This window comes from Leishmania infantum, chromosome 27 (assembly GCF_000002875.2).
Source record: "Leishmania infantum JPCM5 genome chromosome 27".
NCBI lineage: Eukaryota > Euglenozoa > Kinetoplastea > Trypanosomatida > Trypanosomatidae > Leishmania > Leishmania infantum.
In genome coordinates this window covers 966,086-980,997 of record NC_009411.2, presented here as the reverse complement: position 1 = coordinate 980,997, position 14,912 = coordinate 966,086, and the positions used below count along the sequence as shown (strand labels likewise).

Sequence of the window (14,912 nt, the reverse complement as noted above, 5' to 3'; positions counted from 1 at the left end):
AGCACCTCCTCAAAATTGTTCTCCTTCGCGCTTTCTCCGGGTACAGGGAACCCCCGGGCTGAACATCCACCGACTTCTGGGCGCAACTGTGCGCACAAAGCGTTCCCACCCTCAAAAAAGGGGCTTGTGCATCGTGGCGTCTCTTTCGCCGCTGATTCGAAAGTTCTTATTGCATGGGACGCCCCAGCACGCTACCAGAGTCCGGCGCCGACTTTTCGAAAAGGCCAGGCGGCCACGCTACCCTCGACAATGCCGGGCCGCCCCCGCTGCTGGCCATCAGTCCCCCAGTGGCCAGGGGGAAAGGGGGGGGGGTGGTAAAGACAACTCGCCTTGCCTGTGTGGACCATTGGGCCCTGGACGCGTTGTGCCTACGCACGTTGCGACCAAGCGCGTCTGGGATGGCCATTGGCGGTGCGGTGCATCAGCGCGACCAAAGCGCACCCCACGCCGACCCCGGCGTCTACCCCCGAGAAGCCCGCGCGACCCCACCGGGCGCCCCACGTGGCGGCCGGCACGGGGCAAGCGGTTTAAGACGACATGGATCGCTTTGGGGGTCGGCGGGGTTTCGAAAAGGCGCTGTGCTGCAAAAGGCGGCGTGGGAAAAATGATTACGGTATTTTTTGGCTGCGAACACAATTCGTGGCCAAGCGGTTTTGTCTTCTAGTCATTTGGGTCTCTTGGCGGGGTTTTTGTGGTGCACAAAATGTGTTTGCGTGTGTGTTGCGTTATTTCCGGATGAACCCCGCTTTTTGCAGTCTGTTTAAATGGCTTTTGTCGCATCCCCCAAAGGTGGGCGACCTAACCAAAACGGGCGGCGGGTCTTTTGAGGGAAGGGGGGCTGTGGGTGGGATGGCGGGCGTGTCGGCTGCCTTTGCGGGCCACCTGCAAAAAAAAAACCGGTCAGGCAAACCCGGCGTCAGGGATGAGTTGCTGGGCGCTTCGCAGGGGGACAAAGGGAGCTCATGGCAGGTGAAAATGCAACGCCAGAAAACGTCGTTTCGATGACAAAGTTGTTGGGACCAACGCGCGGTCTTGCACATCAGATTGGCTAGGCAGAAAATAAAAAGCTAGTGCAGAGAAGCTCTTCCGCAGCCAAAAAAAAAGTCTCAAAAATCTTTTGAGGATCACATTTTTACAGCTTCCAGCACTAACAAACTTACGGCCCGTATTTGAACAGCGTGGTGCGATCACGCTGCTTTTTTTTTCGCGCCGGCGAAACTAATTAAAAAGACGGTGTTATCAAAGCTTTTTTTGAGCAATCAAAACTTAACAAATAGCCGAAGGGCATCTTTAGCCAAATAAAATGTTTGCTGCTTCCCGCGAAAAGGGTTGAAGAAAAGTTTGGCCGAAACGCATGTCATCATGTTTGCCCTCGTGCGATGGAGGCCAAAAAGTCAACAAAAGCAGCGGTGCTAGAAAGCAGAGGTTCGCCTCTAGGACAAAACACCCGTGCAACGGGAGATTTTTTTCGAACATTGCGAAGATCTCTTTCATCATATCAACTGGGGGGTTTCGATCGATCCGCAAAAAATGCCGTTGCCAAAACGTATGGTTCTTGGTATGAGCCCTGGTGGTCCTAGCAAACCTGCGGCCGCAGAATCCCAAACAAATCGACCAGAAAATCCGCCAAAATATGGCTGACATTCAGCCACATCTAAAAACCTTTAGCTTGGTTGTTCCTTTTTGATTGCCAGCGCGCTAAGCACCACCTCCTCTTCAGCACTGGGAAAAAGAGGCCCGCGCACATTTTTCCGGCAACTGCCCCCCTTTGGCCCCAACATTGGGTAGACTCTGCGCCATAATCTGCGCTGCGGGGCTTTTGGTGTCAAAAGCCGGCGGAAAAAAGACGCCTCACAGCAATGAACGGCCTCAGCCATTTGGATTCAGCCTTCGCCCAAAACGATGCCAACCCGCCCCGCGTGTAGCTTTGCATCTGCGCCAATTTTGGCTGCCCCCGCCAGGTGCACTCCTCGGGCTTAAAAAGACTTCTAGCCAGAGGGCGCTGGGGACAAAGTGGGTATGCCCCGGTTTGGCCGACAGCATGCCAATCATCTGGATGACGCGCGCGCCTTTACAGCCGCAGGTTGCCCCAGCAAAACGCCATCCGGAACCGGGCCGCCTGGGTGGGTGGCGGTGGGTGGTTTTGGGGCCCCCTAGGCCGTGGGCGCTTCGGCGTTGGTGGTGGTGGTGGGGGCTGCTTTTTTTCCCCGCTATGTTGGGTTACCGCACCCTGGCGTTACGCGCGCGGGTCGCCCCAGACATGTGGATTTTGATGCTGTGCTAAAAGAGTGCTTATTCTGACCTTGGCTCGGGACGCTTTTTTTTTTCAGGTGATCTGTGTGAGGGGGTTGTTTTTCGAAAAATGTGAATGCAAGAGTGCCGTTTCAACTGTGTCCAGGGCATGCTGGGAAAGCGGGGCTAAGCGGATTCGAACAGTTCAATGTTGTGCTGGGGTTAATCTGGCCGGATCCATTTGACAGTTGGGAAGATATGGGGCGACGCGTAGGAAGAAAGGGGGGGGGTGTGATGAGAAACCCAGGGGGGTCAGCGTTCAGGTGACGCACCAATTTTGGCGTGTTGTGATCGGTAATGCGGTGCTTGTTGGTTTCCACTGAGGTGAAGGAAATGCAAGGATAACTTTGCAAGTGCAAGGGGTAAGTGGTGAATCCAATAAAATTGCAGGGAGGCAAAGGTGAGTGTGGTTGGTTAATGTGCCATTTCAAGGTGTGCTCTTTTTCCCGGGGGTAAGGGGCTGTAACCAAGCCTGCCTTTTTTTGTTTGCTGTGGGGGGTGGGGGTGCTCGTAGGAGCCCAGTGGGACCAGTGGGTTCTCCGCTTTTCAGCCTTTGAGCTTTTCGTTGTTTACGTTGCAGGGTTTGATCTCGGAGCCGGTTCGTGCTTGGTGAATAAGAGCGGTATCACTTTCCTTCATATCATTTGGGTCCGCTGCTTCTCTAAAAAGTTGTTCTCGGAAGAGGCCACCTTGGTATTGACCAGCTGGTGGCTCACGAGCCCCCGTAGGAGGCCTATGGGATGTCCGCGTTTATGGGCGGCTAGAGGCGGGCCGTAGGTTCCGTCATAGTCCCTACCCTTTCCAGAAAGCAGAAGAAAAGAAGGTCCAAGAAGCTGCCGCTTTTAGGATAAACCGTGGCAGGGTCATCCGCATTGCTGGTGGTGATGAACCAGCCGGCGTATATTTCTGCACGTGAGTCGCCACGCTGCCACACTGCTGAGTGGCGACTCTCTATCGAAAAACATCGATCTTTTTATGTTCGCCAAGGTGGTGTGCTGAGCGCTTTCCTTGTGTGACATGCGGAGGGCGAGGACCGAAAATATTGATAACATTGATTCTCTAGTCAGAGAAAAGCCACTCACGCATCTTTTCTTGCCTGCGCAGCGAGGTTGGCTGGAGGAATAGCTGTTCTAGACACTAAACTCCTCTGCCATCATCAAGCACCATCGCAAGTCGTGGCTACAGTTTGACATTCTCGATCGAGTAGTCTCGCATCATGGGTCGATCCTCAAAGACCTCTCCACTTTCTCTGTGGCTTCACTTGAAACACACTGAAAGCGGCCGCGCATACTAGTTTGTCCGGCCGTTAGGGAATCATGGACACTGACTTGCTGTTGACTCTTAGCAGCTTCTGCCGTGTCCGCATGCAAGCTCGTCCCGTGTTTTCTACAGAGTCAAGGACGTTTGTTGATGATGTCGACACTTTCATCAAGCATTGGCAGCGCAGCAGGAGTGAGCAGACTGCGACCTTGCTTGCCTTTTTGAAAGCTGTGGCTTATGCCTCTGTAGAGGCGGAAACAAGAAGAGAACAACTCATCGGGTCCTGGCTGCTTTGCAGCTTGCTGATGGAGAGGAAGGCAGACGTTGGCAAGCTGTACTGGCAGTGCGAGCGCGCGAGACGAATTTTGCCACTATCATTGCGAGTAAACCGCTTTGGTGTTGACGAGCGCGACAGCAGCGTACTCGGCTCACTTAGCCTCACCTCTGAAGCTGCTAGATCACACAATAAGGGCATGGCTCCAACCAGTTTCTCATCGGATTCTGTAAAGGGTTTCCGCAAGGAGATTCGAGCTGTTGAAGCCGCCGGCGCTTACAACGCTACTCTTCAGGCTGAGCGTGATTCGCAAACCTCGGAGCTTGATTTTGTTCTGCCCGAGTGCGCAGAAAGCAAGGATGTAGTTATTTTCTGCGCTCAAATGATCGAAAAGCGAAAGTGCTTTCGATCATGTTGTGTCAGACGATTAGACGATTGCTGTCATGCAAAACACTTGGAGGCGTGCTTGACCGAATCAGGTGTGCAAGTTGTTTTCGTGCAGCAGTCTATTAATAAGCAGCTGAAAGAAGCTTTTAGGAGGCAGAAGGTCTTGTTTCTTGAGCGACTTGGACGCAGGACTGTAGATGCATCGGAGAAAACGCTTCGATGGACAATCTTTGAGAACTTTAGCGACTGGTTCTTTTTCATAAGAGCAAAGCCCAGTCAAACGTCGTGGAGATGCTGGGCAACTACCACGCAGCATCAATGTGGTCTGACCCTCAAACTGCGTATAAGACACCGCCCCAAGAACACTAGAGAGAGTACAGGATCAATACAGCGCTCCTCGTATGGTGCTGTGAAGAAACCGGTCCTCCGCGAAGTAAACAGCAAAGTCTTGGGAACCGAGGGATTTGGAACCGGCGGTGACGTCGAGGCGTTCCTGCTCCGGAGTAGTTTTCTCGCAGCCCTGCTGTGTGGGTGTGCAGATGGCGAGGGGAATGGAGGAGGGGAAAATGCAGTGCTTGTAATGAACTACGAAATTTCATTGCGTATTCTTGACGCAGTATGTCAGCTGTGCCGTGTTCTTATGTAACACGAACAAGCAGTGATTTGCAACCTAAAATATCCGTTTTTATCGTAGTTAGGAGAGAATGTGATTGGCCTCTCAGCCGAGTGGGGGGACTCACAAGGATGGCCTCGACTCACAGCGCCTTACGGCCTAGATTGATATCTACACTTTTACTCACAATTTCTTCTTTACCAATTTTACTTGCGCTGTATCATTATCATATTCACACATCCTTGGTCTGTATTGTGCGTGTGGCTGGTTCTGAGTGACAAAGGTTGTTGCTCTTCACACCCTTCACACATTGTGTCATAACTGATAAGACTACAAGCTTTAGTCATGAGCCAAAGCAATGATGATTGGGGGGATATGGTTCTCCCAGGTGTTTACATGATTCAGCGGTCTACAGGTTCCGGAATGACAAGCGGGACGGTACCCCCAGATAAAGCGGTGAATTTGGAACTTATTCACCTTGAAATCGAAGAAACAGAAGAGTACATTGAGCTACTTCAAAGGAGCAACAATGAGATTGCCGCCTACTTAAAAGATCAGCGAGAGAGTCGTTTTGCAGAGGAGGAGGGTGGCGTTGGCACATCGATGATCGAGCTCTCCGATGGAGGTTTGGAGGAAGAGGACGATGATGCAGTTTTTCGTGAGGCATTGGAGGAAAATGCGTTGGTCATTGCGAGAAAGAAGAAGGAACTGGAGCAGTTGCGTGCGCTCATCAGCGAGCAGCGTTGCGGATGCTCGTGCGCTCACACCCAGCACCACAACCCTCAGCCGATTGCCGCTCCCAGAAATGAAACAAGAATCATTCTGTGATCACCGTGTACTTCAACCTCGAGCGCCTGCTACTATTCTTGGTCAAATCGCGGCTTGCTTCTCTGCCGCGTCTCAAAGCTAACACCGGACGAGCTGCAAACACACGATCTTTTGGTACTGCATAGCGACACTTGTTTGCAGCTGGCAACAAGGGGGGCTGCCATTGTATTCTTGCTTACCCTTCTCGGCAGTATCTTTTTGTTCATGCGTCTTTGCCTAATCTGCCTCCTCTGCACCTTTTACCTAATACCCGCTTCTCGATCCACTCCTTGAAACGGTGCCTTTTTCCTGCTAGCTACTTTTCTTCTACGCTTCAAGTCATTTTTGCACCATAGCAAGAGAGAACAACAGCCACATTCTGTTGTACACCCTTGTCTCAATGCCACCAAAGAAGCAAGAGAAGGTGGAGTCCAAGACCGTGTTGCTTGGCCGTCCTGGAAGCAACCTCAAGGTCGGCATCGTTGGCCTTCCCAACGTGGGCAAGTCGACGCTCTTTAATATCCTTTCCAAGAAGGGTGTTCCGGCAGAGAACCGCCCCTTCTGCACCATTGATCCCAACACCGCCGATATCAACATTCCAGATGACCGTTTTGATAAACTCGTGCGTATCCACAAGCCGGCGTCCATCGTGCCTGCACAAGTACACATTTGCGATATTGCTGGTCTTGTGCGCGGTGCAAGCAACGGTGAGGGTCTTGGTAACAACTTTCTGTCTCACATCAGCTCGTGCGATGGCATCATCCACATGGTGCGCGTCTTTGAGGAGATGGAGATTACGCACGTAGAGGGCGACTTAGACCCTATTCGAGATCTCGAGATCATCTTCTCCGAGCTTGTCATGAAAGATTTGCAGTGTGTCAACGGTCTTATTGACAAGCTGACGCCCATTGTCAACCGTGGTCTCGACAAGTCGAAGAAGGGTGACCTCGACACGCTGCACAAGGTGAAGGGGGTCCTGGAGGAAGGCAAGCAAGTGCGCTGTTGCCAGTGGAACGGCAAGGAGATCGACTTTCTCAACACAATTCAGCTTTTGACCGCAAAGCCGGCCATGTTCTTGGTGAACATGTCCGAGGACGATTATATGCGGCAGCGCAACAAATGGCTGAAGAAGCTCAAGGACTGGATCGACGAGCACACCGGTGAGCCCATGATCCCGTTTTCGGCGGAGCTGGAGACGACCTTTGTCGCTATGTCTCCAGACGAGGTGGATAAGTACTGTGAGGAGAAGAAGACCAGGTCACAGATCCACAAGATCGTCAAGACGGCGTACAGCATCATCAACCTTATCCACTACTTCACCGCCGGCGCTGATGAGGTGAAGTGTTGGACTATCCAGCGTGGAACCAAGGCGCCACAGGCAGCCGGCAAGATTCACACTGACATGGAGAAGGGTTTCATCTGCGCAGATGTGATCGAATGGGCTGACTTTGACCGGCTGGAGAGTGAGGCCGCTTGCCGCGACGAGGGCAAGCAGCATCAGCAGGGGCGGAACTACGAGGTGCAGGATGGCGACATCATTTTCTTCAAGTTCAACGCGGCGAAGGGTGGAAAGAAGTGAGCTACGCATCCGGTATCTCAGTAGTTTTTTTCCTTTTGTGCTCTGCCCTGTAAGAAAAGTGAAACTTAATTAAGTGAATGTGGTGCGACCTGGTGGAGGAGCTGCGCTACCTTTACGCCTTTTCGACGTGTGTGACCCAGATCTTTTGGTGATTCCAGTGGAGAAAAGAGCCCCAAAAAACCTGACAACACAAAGAAGACCCCTTTGCGCGTGTACGCGAACCTCCAAAGCCGTTTTGTGGAGGCTGTGTGCTTCCGCATTGCGTATAGACGTCTATGATCATATGCCAGCTACACGTAGTCGATGTTGCTTGCGGCGTTTGCGGTGTTCAGGAAGAAAGCTGCGTTTTACACACGAGACCTCCAGCTCTACTCTCGTCCTTTGTCTGCTCTCTGCGCTAACGTGTGGTGGATTCTCATTTTCCTGAAGCCGGTCAGTTGCCGCTACAAACGTGCAGAATTAGCAGGCTTTTGAGAGGGCCAGGACCATACGTCGCGTTCTGCGCCTAGGCCGCCTAGAATCACAACTGTTTTCTCTCTCGTTCATCATCCCTCGACACGCGAAGAAAACAAAAGGAATGCCTCTAAAAGGGTTGAGCGCCCTTAAGGGCAACACACAAACTATCCTCATCTCTCCTGTGCGCGACAAATACTCTATTCTGATGGAGGATGATAAAATACGCGCCGGTGCGAGTAGCATGCAGGGGTGGCGAAGTACGATGGAGGACGCTCACGCTGTCTACCTCTCACTTCCCAACATGCCAGGAAACATTCGCGACGAGGACTGCGCGATCGCCGCGGTCTTCGATGGCCACTGTGGTAGCAAGTTTGCGCAGTCGTGCGCCGCAAACATCCGCGACTGGCTGACGTCAACCGATGCGTTCAAGAAGGGGAACTTCGAGAAGGCGCTGAAGGACGCCTACTGCACAGGCGACGTTGCTCTTCACAAAGCCATGCCAAACGAACTGAGCGGCTGCACGGGCAACTGTGTTTTGATAATCCAAAATCATTTGTACTGCGCCAACACCGGCGATTCACGGGCGGTGTTGTGCCGAAATGGCGAGGCCATAGCGCTCAGCGAGGACCACAAGCCCACCAACCCTGCCGAGCGAGAGCGCATCATGAAGGCAGGAGGGTTTGTGCAGGCTGGACGAGTTAACGGTATCCTGTCTCTCAGCCGGGCCTTCGGCGACTATGCGTTCAAAGACATGAGTCTCAAGCCAGAGCAGATGGCCATCACGGTGACCCCAGACGTGTTCCACACCGAGCTGACTCCGCACGATGAGTTTGTCATTGTCGCGTGCGATGGCATCTGGGACATGATGACAAATGAAAAGGCGGTCGAGTTTGTGCGCAACGAAGTTGCCGACCATGGCGACATATCTTTAGCTTGTGAGCGGCTCATGAACGCGTGTCTCGCGTCCACACCCACCTCCTACGGCACCGATAACATGACTATAATCATTCTCCAGTTCAAGAGCTTGTTCTTGAAGAAGGTGGAGAGTAAGTTCTCTGCGGAGTGATCTGCAAGAGCACGCACGTACACACCCTATGGCGGACACATGCAAGAGAGAAACCAAAGCAAAGGGGATGCCAATTGATAGAGCTGGTACCGCTCATTATGCCATAGTTCAGCACCATCGAAAGTGCGCGGTGGAGACTGCGCTGTTCTCCCTTTCTTTCTCTCGTTCCCCCTCTCTTGCTCACCTTGTTGCGGTCGTGGTTTTTTCTTTGTTTCGGCAGCGTTTGTTGCTGCACCACACGCTTCTCATGACGTTCTTGCTTGTTTTCTATCGAGGATACAAAATGCCCCCCCCCCCCGCTCACACTAAACACACCGCTCGCGTGTGTCTCGTGCATGCTTTTTCCCCGCACTGCTTCTCCCTTTTGTGGAGACCGTAGAATCACGGGGGAGGGGAGGGCTGCTTTTGGGAAGGCTTGCAAGAAGCTGCTCTTGAAGAGCTGTCGGATCCGTGAAGGGCAAGCTATTGCTCGTTGTCTCAGCTGCTTCACTAAAAGCAGCGAAGCGGAGCCCTCACATCTAAGGGCGGAAAGCTCACCCGCTGAATCACGGGGTTTGTCTATCCTTCGCCACCTATAACCTCGCCTGTTTTCCCTTTCTGCGGCTTTCACAACTGCTTCTCACGTCGGCAAACAACACCACATCTATCAGCTGCCTATGATTCCTTGCCCCTCCTCGACGGTACACAAAGAGTGGAGGAAACGTGGCACGCAAGCAACGACCCTTCACACAGTCAGCAGCGGTCGTTTCCTTTTCTCTCGTTCGCTCGAACTAAGCAAGTATGTCTTTTACACTTTTTGCCAACACACGCACCGATACTCACAAGCTGAAAGTAGACAACGACGCACTCTCATTGGAAAGGTTCTTCGATGGATCAAGGTGTAGTGTCCGAGTGGAATGTCGTGGGAACGTTCCGGAAAAGACCTGTTCCACAGGGACCCATAGTCGACTTCACGTCAGACGTGAGTCACTGTAATTCTCTCGACAACACAGATGCACCCATCCTCCTTTATGAAGTGAAAGGCGGCGAGAACCAACAGCAGTCGCGCGTGCCACGCTACATGGCGCGCAAGATCGCGATTCCGCCACCTTCTTTGCGCAAAATGAAGGTTGTGTCGTTCGCACCGCCGCGGCCCGCCGACGCCGGGGCGCGCTGTGATGAAGACTTGTTTTTCGTAGACTGTCCTGAGCCGCCGAGTGTTCCCTCTCACCACAGAGATCGCGTGCACCGACAACAGCCACTGGTGATTGGGACGATCTTGCCCCTTCCCCTGCAATTGGCCTTTTTGATGCCATCTGCTGTGTTTTTGGCAGACATCGCGTTGCTCGTGGTGAGCCTCGCAACACACACGCCAGAAAAGGCTTTGATAGCGGCGTGCTGCGTTTTAGTGTTGATGCCAGATATTGGGGCACTTATCTTGCTCTTTAAGCGCGGCATTTACTCGGTCACGATTGCCGTGCATCTTCTTCTGTGGCCAAACGTTGTGCTGCTCTTTCTACAACCCTTTGTTTCTCTGCTACTCATGGTGCACTTTCTTTTAACGACGGTGATGGTGTTGTACTGCCTGCGGGTCCGCGCAAGCACCTATATGACGTTCTGCAGGCTGCGTTGACCACAAACACATACTTTTGTTATTATCGAGAACACGAGTTGGGTACCGAAGAGCTCTCCTGCGCACGCGTGCGAGATTGCTCCATCTCACCGCGCAACAGAAGGAGAGAGCAGCAACAACAGCTTTACAAAGGGGCCGATACCACATGCGTCACTCGATCACTACTTTATCTTCCCCCTCCTCTGCACTTCTCTTACTTTTCGCCTCATGACATGCCTTTCAACTTCATTGACGTCTCTGGCGGCCCGCTCAAGTCAGCATCTTCTCTTCTGCGCCCGTGGACGCCATATCTGCGACGGCGCGCATGGGTGAATTGTGAACGTCGCCGCCGCTGCCGAAACTGCTTTCCGCATGTGAGACGTCCACCACCACTTTCTTTGCGACAACTCTCTCCACCCCTGCTTCGTTCTCTTTATCGGTTTACTTGATCTTAGGCACAGTAACACAGTGGGACTCGAGATTCCTCCGCGGAGGTGCTGCTGCTGCTGTTTTACAAACACAGCTTTGAAATCAAACGCTTGTCCATGCGCTCGTACCCTTATTATCTCTTCCCTCGCGAAAAGACGAGAGTGAGCGCTGCGAATGCCACCCAAAAGAAAAGAGGACCAAGGCGAGGTGCTAACAGACACGTTTCGCTACCCAGACGGGAGTTTTTATGAGGGCAAGTACGGAATCAAGCACGACGCTAATGCGGAGGCGGTATCTGCGGTGTCTGCGACCTCATCCCTTTCCACCGCAGCGAAGAAGCACGGTCCCACCGGTGGCGCTGCTGCTGCGGCAACGGTTGCATCTTCGTCTGCGCCCGCGACGCTGAATGCGTACATGCACGGCTATGGCATCCTCGCCGATTCGTCCTCTGCCCGCTACGAAGGGGAGTGGCGCAATGGCCTGATGGAGGGAATGGGGGTTCTATCGCTTCCCAGCGGTGGTCGTTACACGGGGGAGTTTGCACGCAACGAATTTCACGGGACGGGGCGCTACATGTGGGCGGATGGCTCGTATTATGAAGGGGAGTGGTGCCGAAACCAAATGCACGGACTCGGCGTCTATGTGGACTGCACGGGTAAGCGATGGCACGGCACCTTCACCAACGGTAACGCGGCGCAACTTGTTGCAAAAGTGGAGCTGTGAAGGCTGCAGTTCCGTTAACGCTCATCCCGTATCACATCCCCTCCTTCCCCCCTGATCCGCCACGGTAGAGCTGTTTCTTTCCGATGACGCGATGTACATAGAAGCAGAGGCGGCCTTCTTTCTGCCCCTTGTACAAGTGACACTGAGACGCGTTCTCCTCGCGTTCCCCACCCGTTTCTTTCATTGAAAACAGGAAGAAGGGACGCGCGAGACCCTTCTCGAGCTTCCACTGAGTGTCAAGAGCAGCATTATGAGGAGGAGGGAAAGGCGAAGGCAGCGAGCGAGACTCAAGTGCAGACGCGAACATCTATCATCTTGGAGTCGCACACACCGTCCACTGCATTTGCTGCGGTTCATTTCAGTTGCCGCTTGAAGGAAGCATGCAAACAACAACGCGAACACCGGATGAGCCCAGGCTTGGGGGGGGGGACAGAGGATGCATGTATGTCGGCGTTTTTCATTCTTGTATCTGTTTCGGTCTATGTCTCTCAGCTCATCTCCCTTTCCTTTCATTCCGCTCTCTTCTCCTCTCTTGTTCCATTCTCCCCTTGACAGAACCAACTCCCGGGGTTGTGTTCTGTTTCTTTTTTTGCTTCTGCGTGTGTGGTTTATCCTTGAATAGGACACACGAGAAGGACGGTAGTTCGGTAAGCGCGCCGTCTCTCCGGCAGCTCTCTCTATCTTCTCCTTTGCTCCAGTTCCGGACGAGCAGATTTCCTCTTCTCTTTGCAGGCACTCAAACGCACACACACACACACTCGGATGTGTGTCTCCATAAAGAGAGGGTAACATCGGGATTATACGCATACTTGCCGCGGATAGCATGGCGGAGGAGGTGAACTATGACGAGCTGGCGGACTTGCTGGCGTCGGATGCACCCGTTGTGAGTGAGGCCGCCGAGGCCGTGGTGGGAGAGCAGGAGAGCGACAAGCCGAGGAAGCACAAGAAGGACAAGAAGCACAAGAAGCACAAGAGAGACAAGAAGCGGCCACGTGGGGAGGAGGGCAATGCCAGGTCCTCCGATGACGAGCGCGTCAAGTCCAAGTACGTTCTAGACGCTGCGGAGAGCGGTGACTCCGATAGCGAAGACGAGCTTTCTGACACAGACTTCGTCGATGACGACGAGGAGGTCGAGGACATCGACTACGGTGATCGTCCTCAGCGCTACCTGTTCCACGAAGGCGATGAAAAGAAGACCGTTGAAGAAATGGCTCGTTACTACGAAGAGGCTGACAGATACTATCGCATGCACGGTGACCACGAAGACGAACTACTGACACGCAGTGACTTGTCCTCGCGTCGCCTCGCCTCGCAGTTTCTGCCACACGAGGACGACCCGAAGGTGTTTGCTGTCAAGTGTCGCCCTCGCATGTCACGCGTTCTAGTGACGCGCATTGTGAACAAGTGCTACGCCTACCGTGTTGGGCGTAACTATGAACGCAAGAAGGTGGATCTCGGCATTATCTCCGTCTTCGCTCTGGATCACGTGAAGGAGTACATCTACGTCGAGGCAAGTCGCAAGCGCTTCGTGGAGAACGTGCTCAACGGACTCGATGGCGTCTTTCGCTTCAACATCGCCGTGGTGGACCCGAAGGAGCTTCTGCAGACAATGGAGACGCGTCCGTCCACGCAGAAGGTTCGTGTTGGCGACTATGTGCGCCTGCGCCAGCGCTTTTATCGTGGCGACCTTGCTCAGGTAACGGCGCTGCACCCGGACGGTGTCCACATTACGTGCAAAGTGGTTCCTCGCGAGGACTTTGTACAAAAGCCCTTCAACAAGGCGACGAAACGACTTGAGCCTCGCTTCTTCACGCCGCGGCAGGCTGTGGGGGCTCGAGAAATGGAAAACTCATACGTGTGGGGCGATCTGCACTTTGATCGGGAGGGCTATCTCCTCAAGACTGTTTCGACGCGCATGGTTGTATCGGGAGCGCAGATGGAGCAGCCCAGTACCGAGGAGCTCGCTCGGTTCTACAACGATCAGCGCGAAAAGGTGGAGCGGGCCCTCAAGGCGGCAGAGGCGGCTGCGCAGGTGCCAAACATCAGCATTGGTGACTCCGTTCGTGTGACGACAGGACAGCTGCGCAACACTATCGGAGTGGTGGAAAACGTGTTCACCAACACGAACACCGCCGTGCTCACCTGCACAATGCCTGGCCGCGTGCAGCCCATCAAGGTGCAGGTAGAGCTTAGCGCGTGCACGAAGCACTTCTCCGAAGGTGCGCACGTCGTAGTGGAGCGTGGTGAACACGCTGGTGAGTCCGGCACCGTAGTCAAGTCCTGGGGCAGCATCGTGCTGTTGTTCCCGGACCGCGCCACCGTTGGGGCGGAGCTTAAGGTCGAGGCGAACGACTGCCACCAGAGCAAGCTGGGAAGTGTCTCGGTGCACTCGAAGGGCGTGTGGCAGGTGTTTGATCTCGTCTCCATCACCGAGCCCAATTGTGTTGGCTGCATCGTGCGCCTGAACCGCAACGATGTGGATGTGCTGACGGAGAACAACGACGTGCGCACGTTGTCGTACGCGCAGGTGAACGCCGTAGGGCGTGATACACGCCAGACGACAGACTGCCTCGAAAACACGCTTTCTCGAGGCGCGGAGGTGCACATCCAGAAGCACCCCTGGACGCCCATCGGCCTGGAGGGGCAGACAGGCCGCATCGAGCACATTTTCCACCGGACCATCTTTGTGCGCTGTCACGCATCGCCGCTCCACGCGAACATAGTGGCGCTGAAGGCAGAGTGCGTGCTCCTTATCGGCGGCCGCAAGACGACTCGACGCGCTGCGCCGACGCAGGAGGCGGCGACGGGAACGAGTGCAGGTCAGTACGCTGCGGCTGCCGTTCGGCTCTCCGCTGGGCAGAGCGGAGACTCGGAGCTGTGGGATGAGAGTTCGATGATGGACATCAATGCATCCGCGGTGGTTTAGGCGGCCCTTGCGCGAGGAAGCAGGCGCGGGGATAGACGTTTCTTTATCATTGTGTGCTCATCGCATGGTAGCTTGTTTCTTGTGGTGGTGCCTTCTACAGCACCAGGGTCTCCGCAGCTCTGCGCATGCCCTCACGAGTCGTCTTGTCATGTGTGAAAGGGAACGCACTGAGATGGCGTAAGTGCTACCGCCCCCTGTGCGTGTGTCTGCGCGCGCAGTGAAGCACACACATGCGCACAGTTGTGTGTAGGTGGAGGTGTGTGTGGAAAGGCTTGTACACACCAGGGCGCGCAAGCACTTGGTTTCCAAGTTTGTTTTTGGGCGAAGAAGTATGCGCAGAGTCCTCGGGAAGCATTGACTCCCTCACCCCCTTTCCTTCTTTTTGGCTGATACTCGTGTGCGTGTGCTTCATTGTAGTTGTGGCTATGCAACTCTGTTGGTGTACTTCTGTGGAACCGGGGAAGAGGCATGGGAAGCATCGAGCTCGTTCCTTTTCTTTTTTCCCCTTT

At 54.0% G+C, this 14,912-nt stretch overlaps 7 protein-coding genes across 7 annotated transcripts; all 7 read left to right on the top strand.

The window, feature by feature from the left end:
- Positions 1 to 3,608: 3,608 nt before the first annotated feature.
- On the top strand, positions 3,609 to 4,859 carry LINJ_27_2280 (hypothetical protein; the record flags this gene model as incomplete). The annotated part of the gene is made up of 1 exon (XM_003392615.1): positions 3,609 to 4,859. The coding sequence occupies one exon, from the start codon at positions 3,609 to 3,611 to the stop codon at positions 4,857 to 4,859; it is 1,251 nt and encodes a 416-aa protein (XP_003392663.1).
- A 312-nt stretch (positions 4,860 to 5,171) lies between these two features.
- LINJ_27_2270 (conserved hypothetical protein) lies at positions 5,172 to 5,654 on the top strand (the record flags this gene model as incomplete). Its single annotated transcript, XM_001466427.1, has 1 exon — positions 5,172 to 5,654. One exon carries the CDS (start codon positions 5,172 to 5,174, stop codon positions 5,652 to 5,654), a length of 483 nt encoding a protein of 160 aa, XP_001466464.1.
- Positions 5,655 to 6,033: 379 nt separating this feature from the next.
- Positions 6,034 to 7,212, top strand: LINJ_27_2260 (putative GTP binding protein; the record flags this gene model as incomplete). The annotated part of the gene is made up of 1 exon (XM_001466426.1): positions 6,034 to 7,212. The coding sequence occupies one exon, from the start codon at positions 6,034 to 6,036 to the stop codon at positions 7,210 to 7,212; it is 1,179 nt and encodes a 392-aa protein (XP_001466463.1).
- Positions 7,213 to 7,789: 577 nt separating this feature from the next.
- On the top strand, positions 7,790 to 8,734 carry LINJ_27_2250 (protein phosphatase-like protein; the record flags this gene model as incomplete). The annotated part of the gene is made up of 1 exon (XM_001466425.1): positions 7,790 to 8,734. The coding sequence occupies one exon, from the start codon at positions 7,790 to 7,792 to the stop codon at positions 8,732 to 8,734; it is 945 nt and encodes a 314-aa protein (XP_001466462.1).
- An 868-nt stretch (positions 8,735 to 9,602) lies between these two features.
- On the top strand, positions 9,603 to 10,346 carry LINJ_27_2240 (conserved hypothetical protein; the record flags this gene model as incomplete). The annotated part of the gene is made up of 1 exon (XM_001466424.1): positions 9,603 to 10,346. One exon carries the CDS (start codon positions 9,603 to 9,605, stop codon positions 10,344 to 10,346), a length of 744 nt encoding a protein of 247 aa, XP_001466461.1.
- Positions 10,347 to 10,928: 582 nt separating this feature from the next.
- Positions 10,929 to 11,477, top strand: LINJ_27_2230 (conserved hypothetical protein; the record flags this gene model as incomplete). The annotated part of the gene is made up of 1 exon (XM_001466423.1): positions 10,929 to 11,477. The coding sequence occupies one exon, from the start codon at positions 10,929 to 10,931 to the stop codon at positions 11,475 to 11,477; it is 549 nt and encodes a 182-aa protein (XP_001466460.1).
- Positions 11,478 to 12,300: 823 nt separating this feature from the next.
- Positions 12,301 to 14,403, top strand: LINJ_27_2220 (transcription elongation regulator-like protein; the record flags this gene model as incomplete). The annotated part of the gene is made up of 1 exon (XM_001466422.1): positions 12,301 to 14,403. The coding sequence occupies one exon, from the start codon at positions 12,301 to 12,303 to the stop codon at positions 14,401 to 14,403; it is 2,103 nt and encodes a 700-aa protein (XP_001466459.1).
- Positions 14,404 to 14,912: the final 509 nt, after the last annotated feature.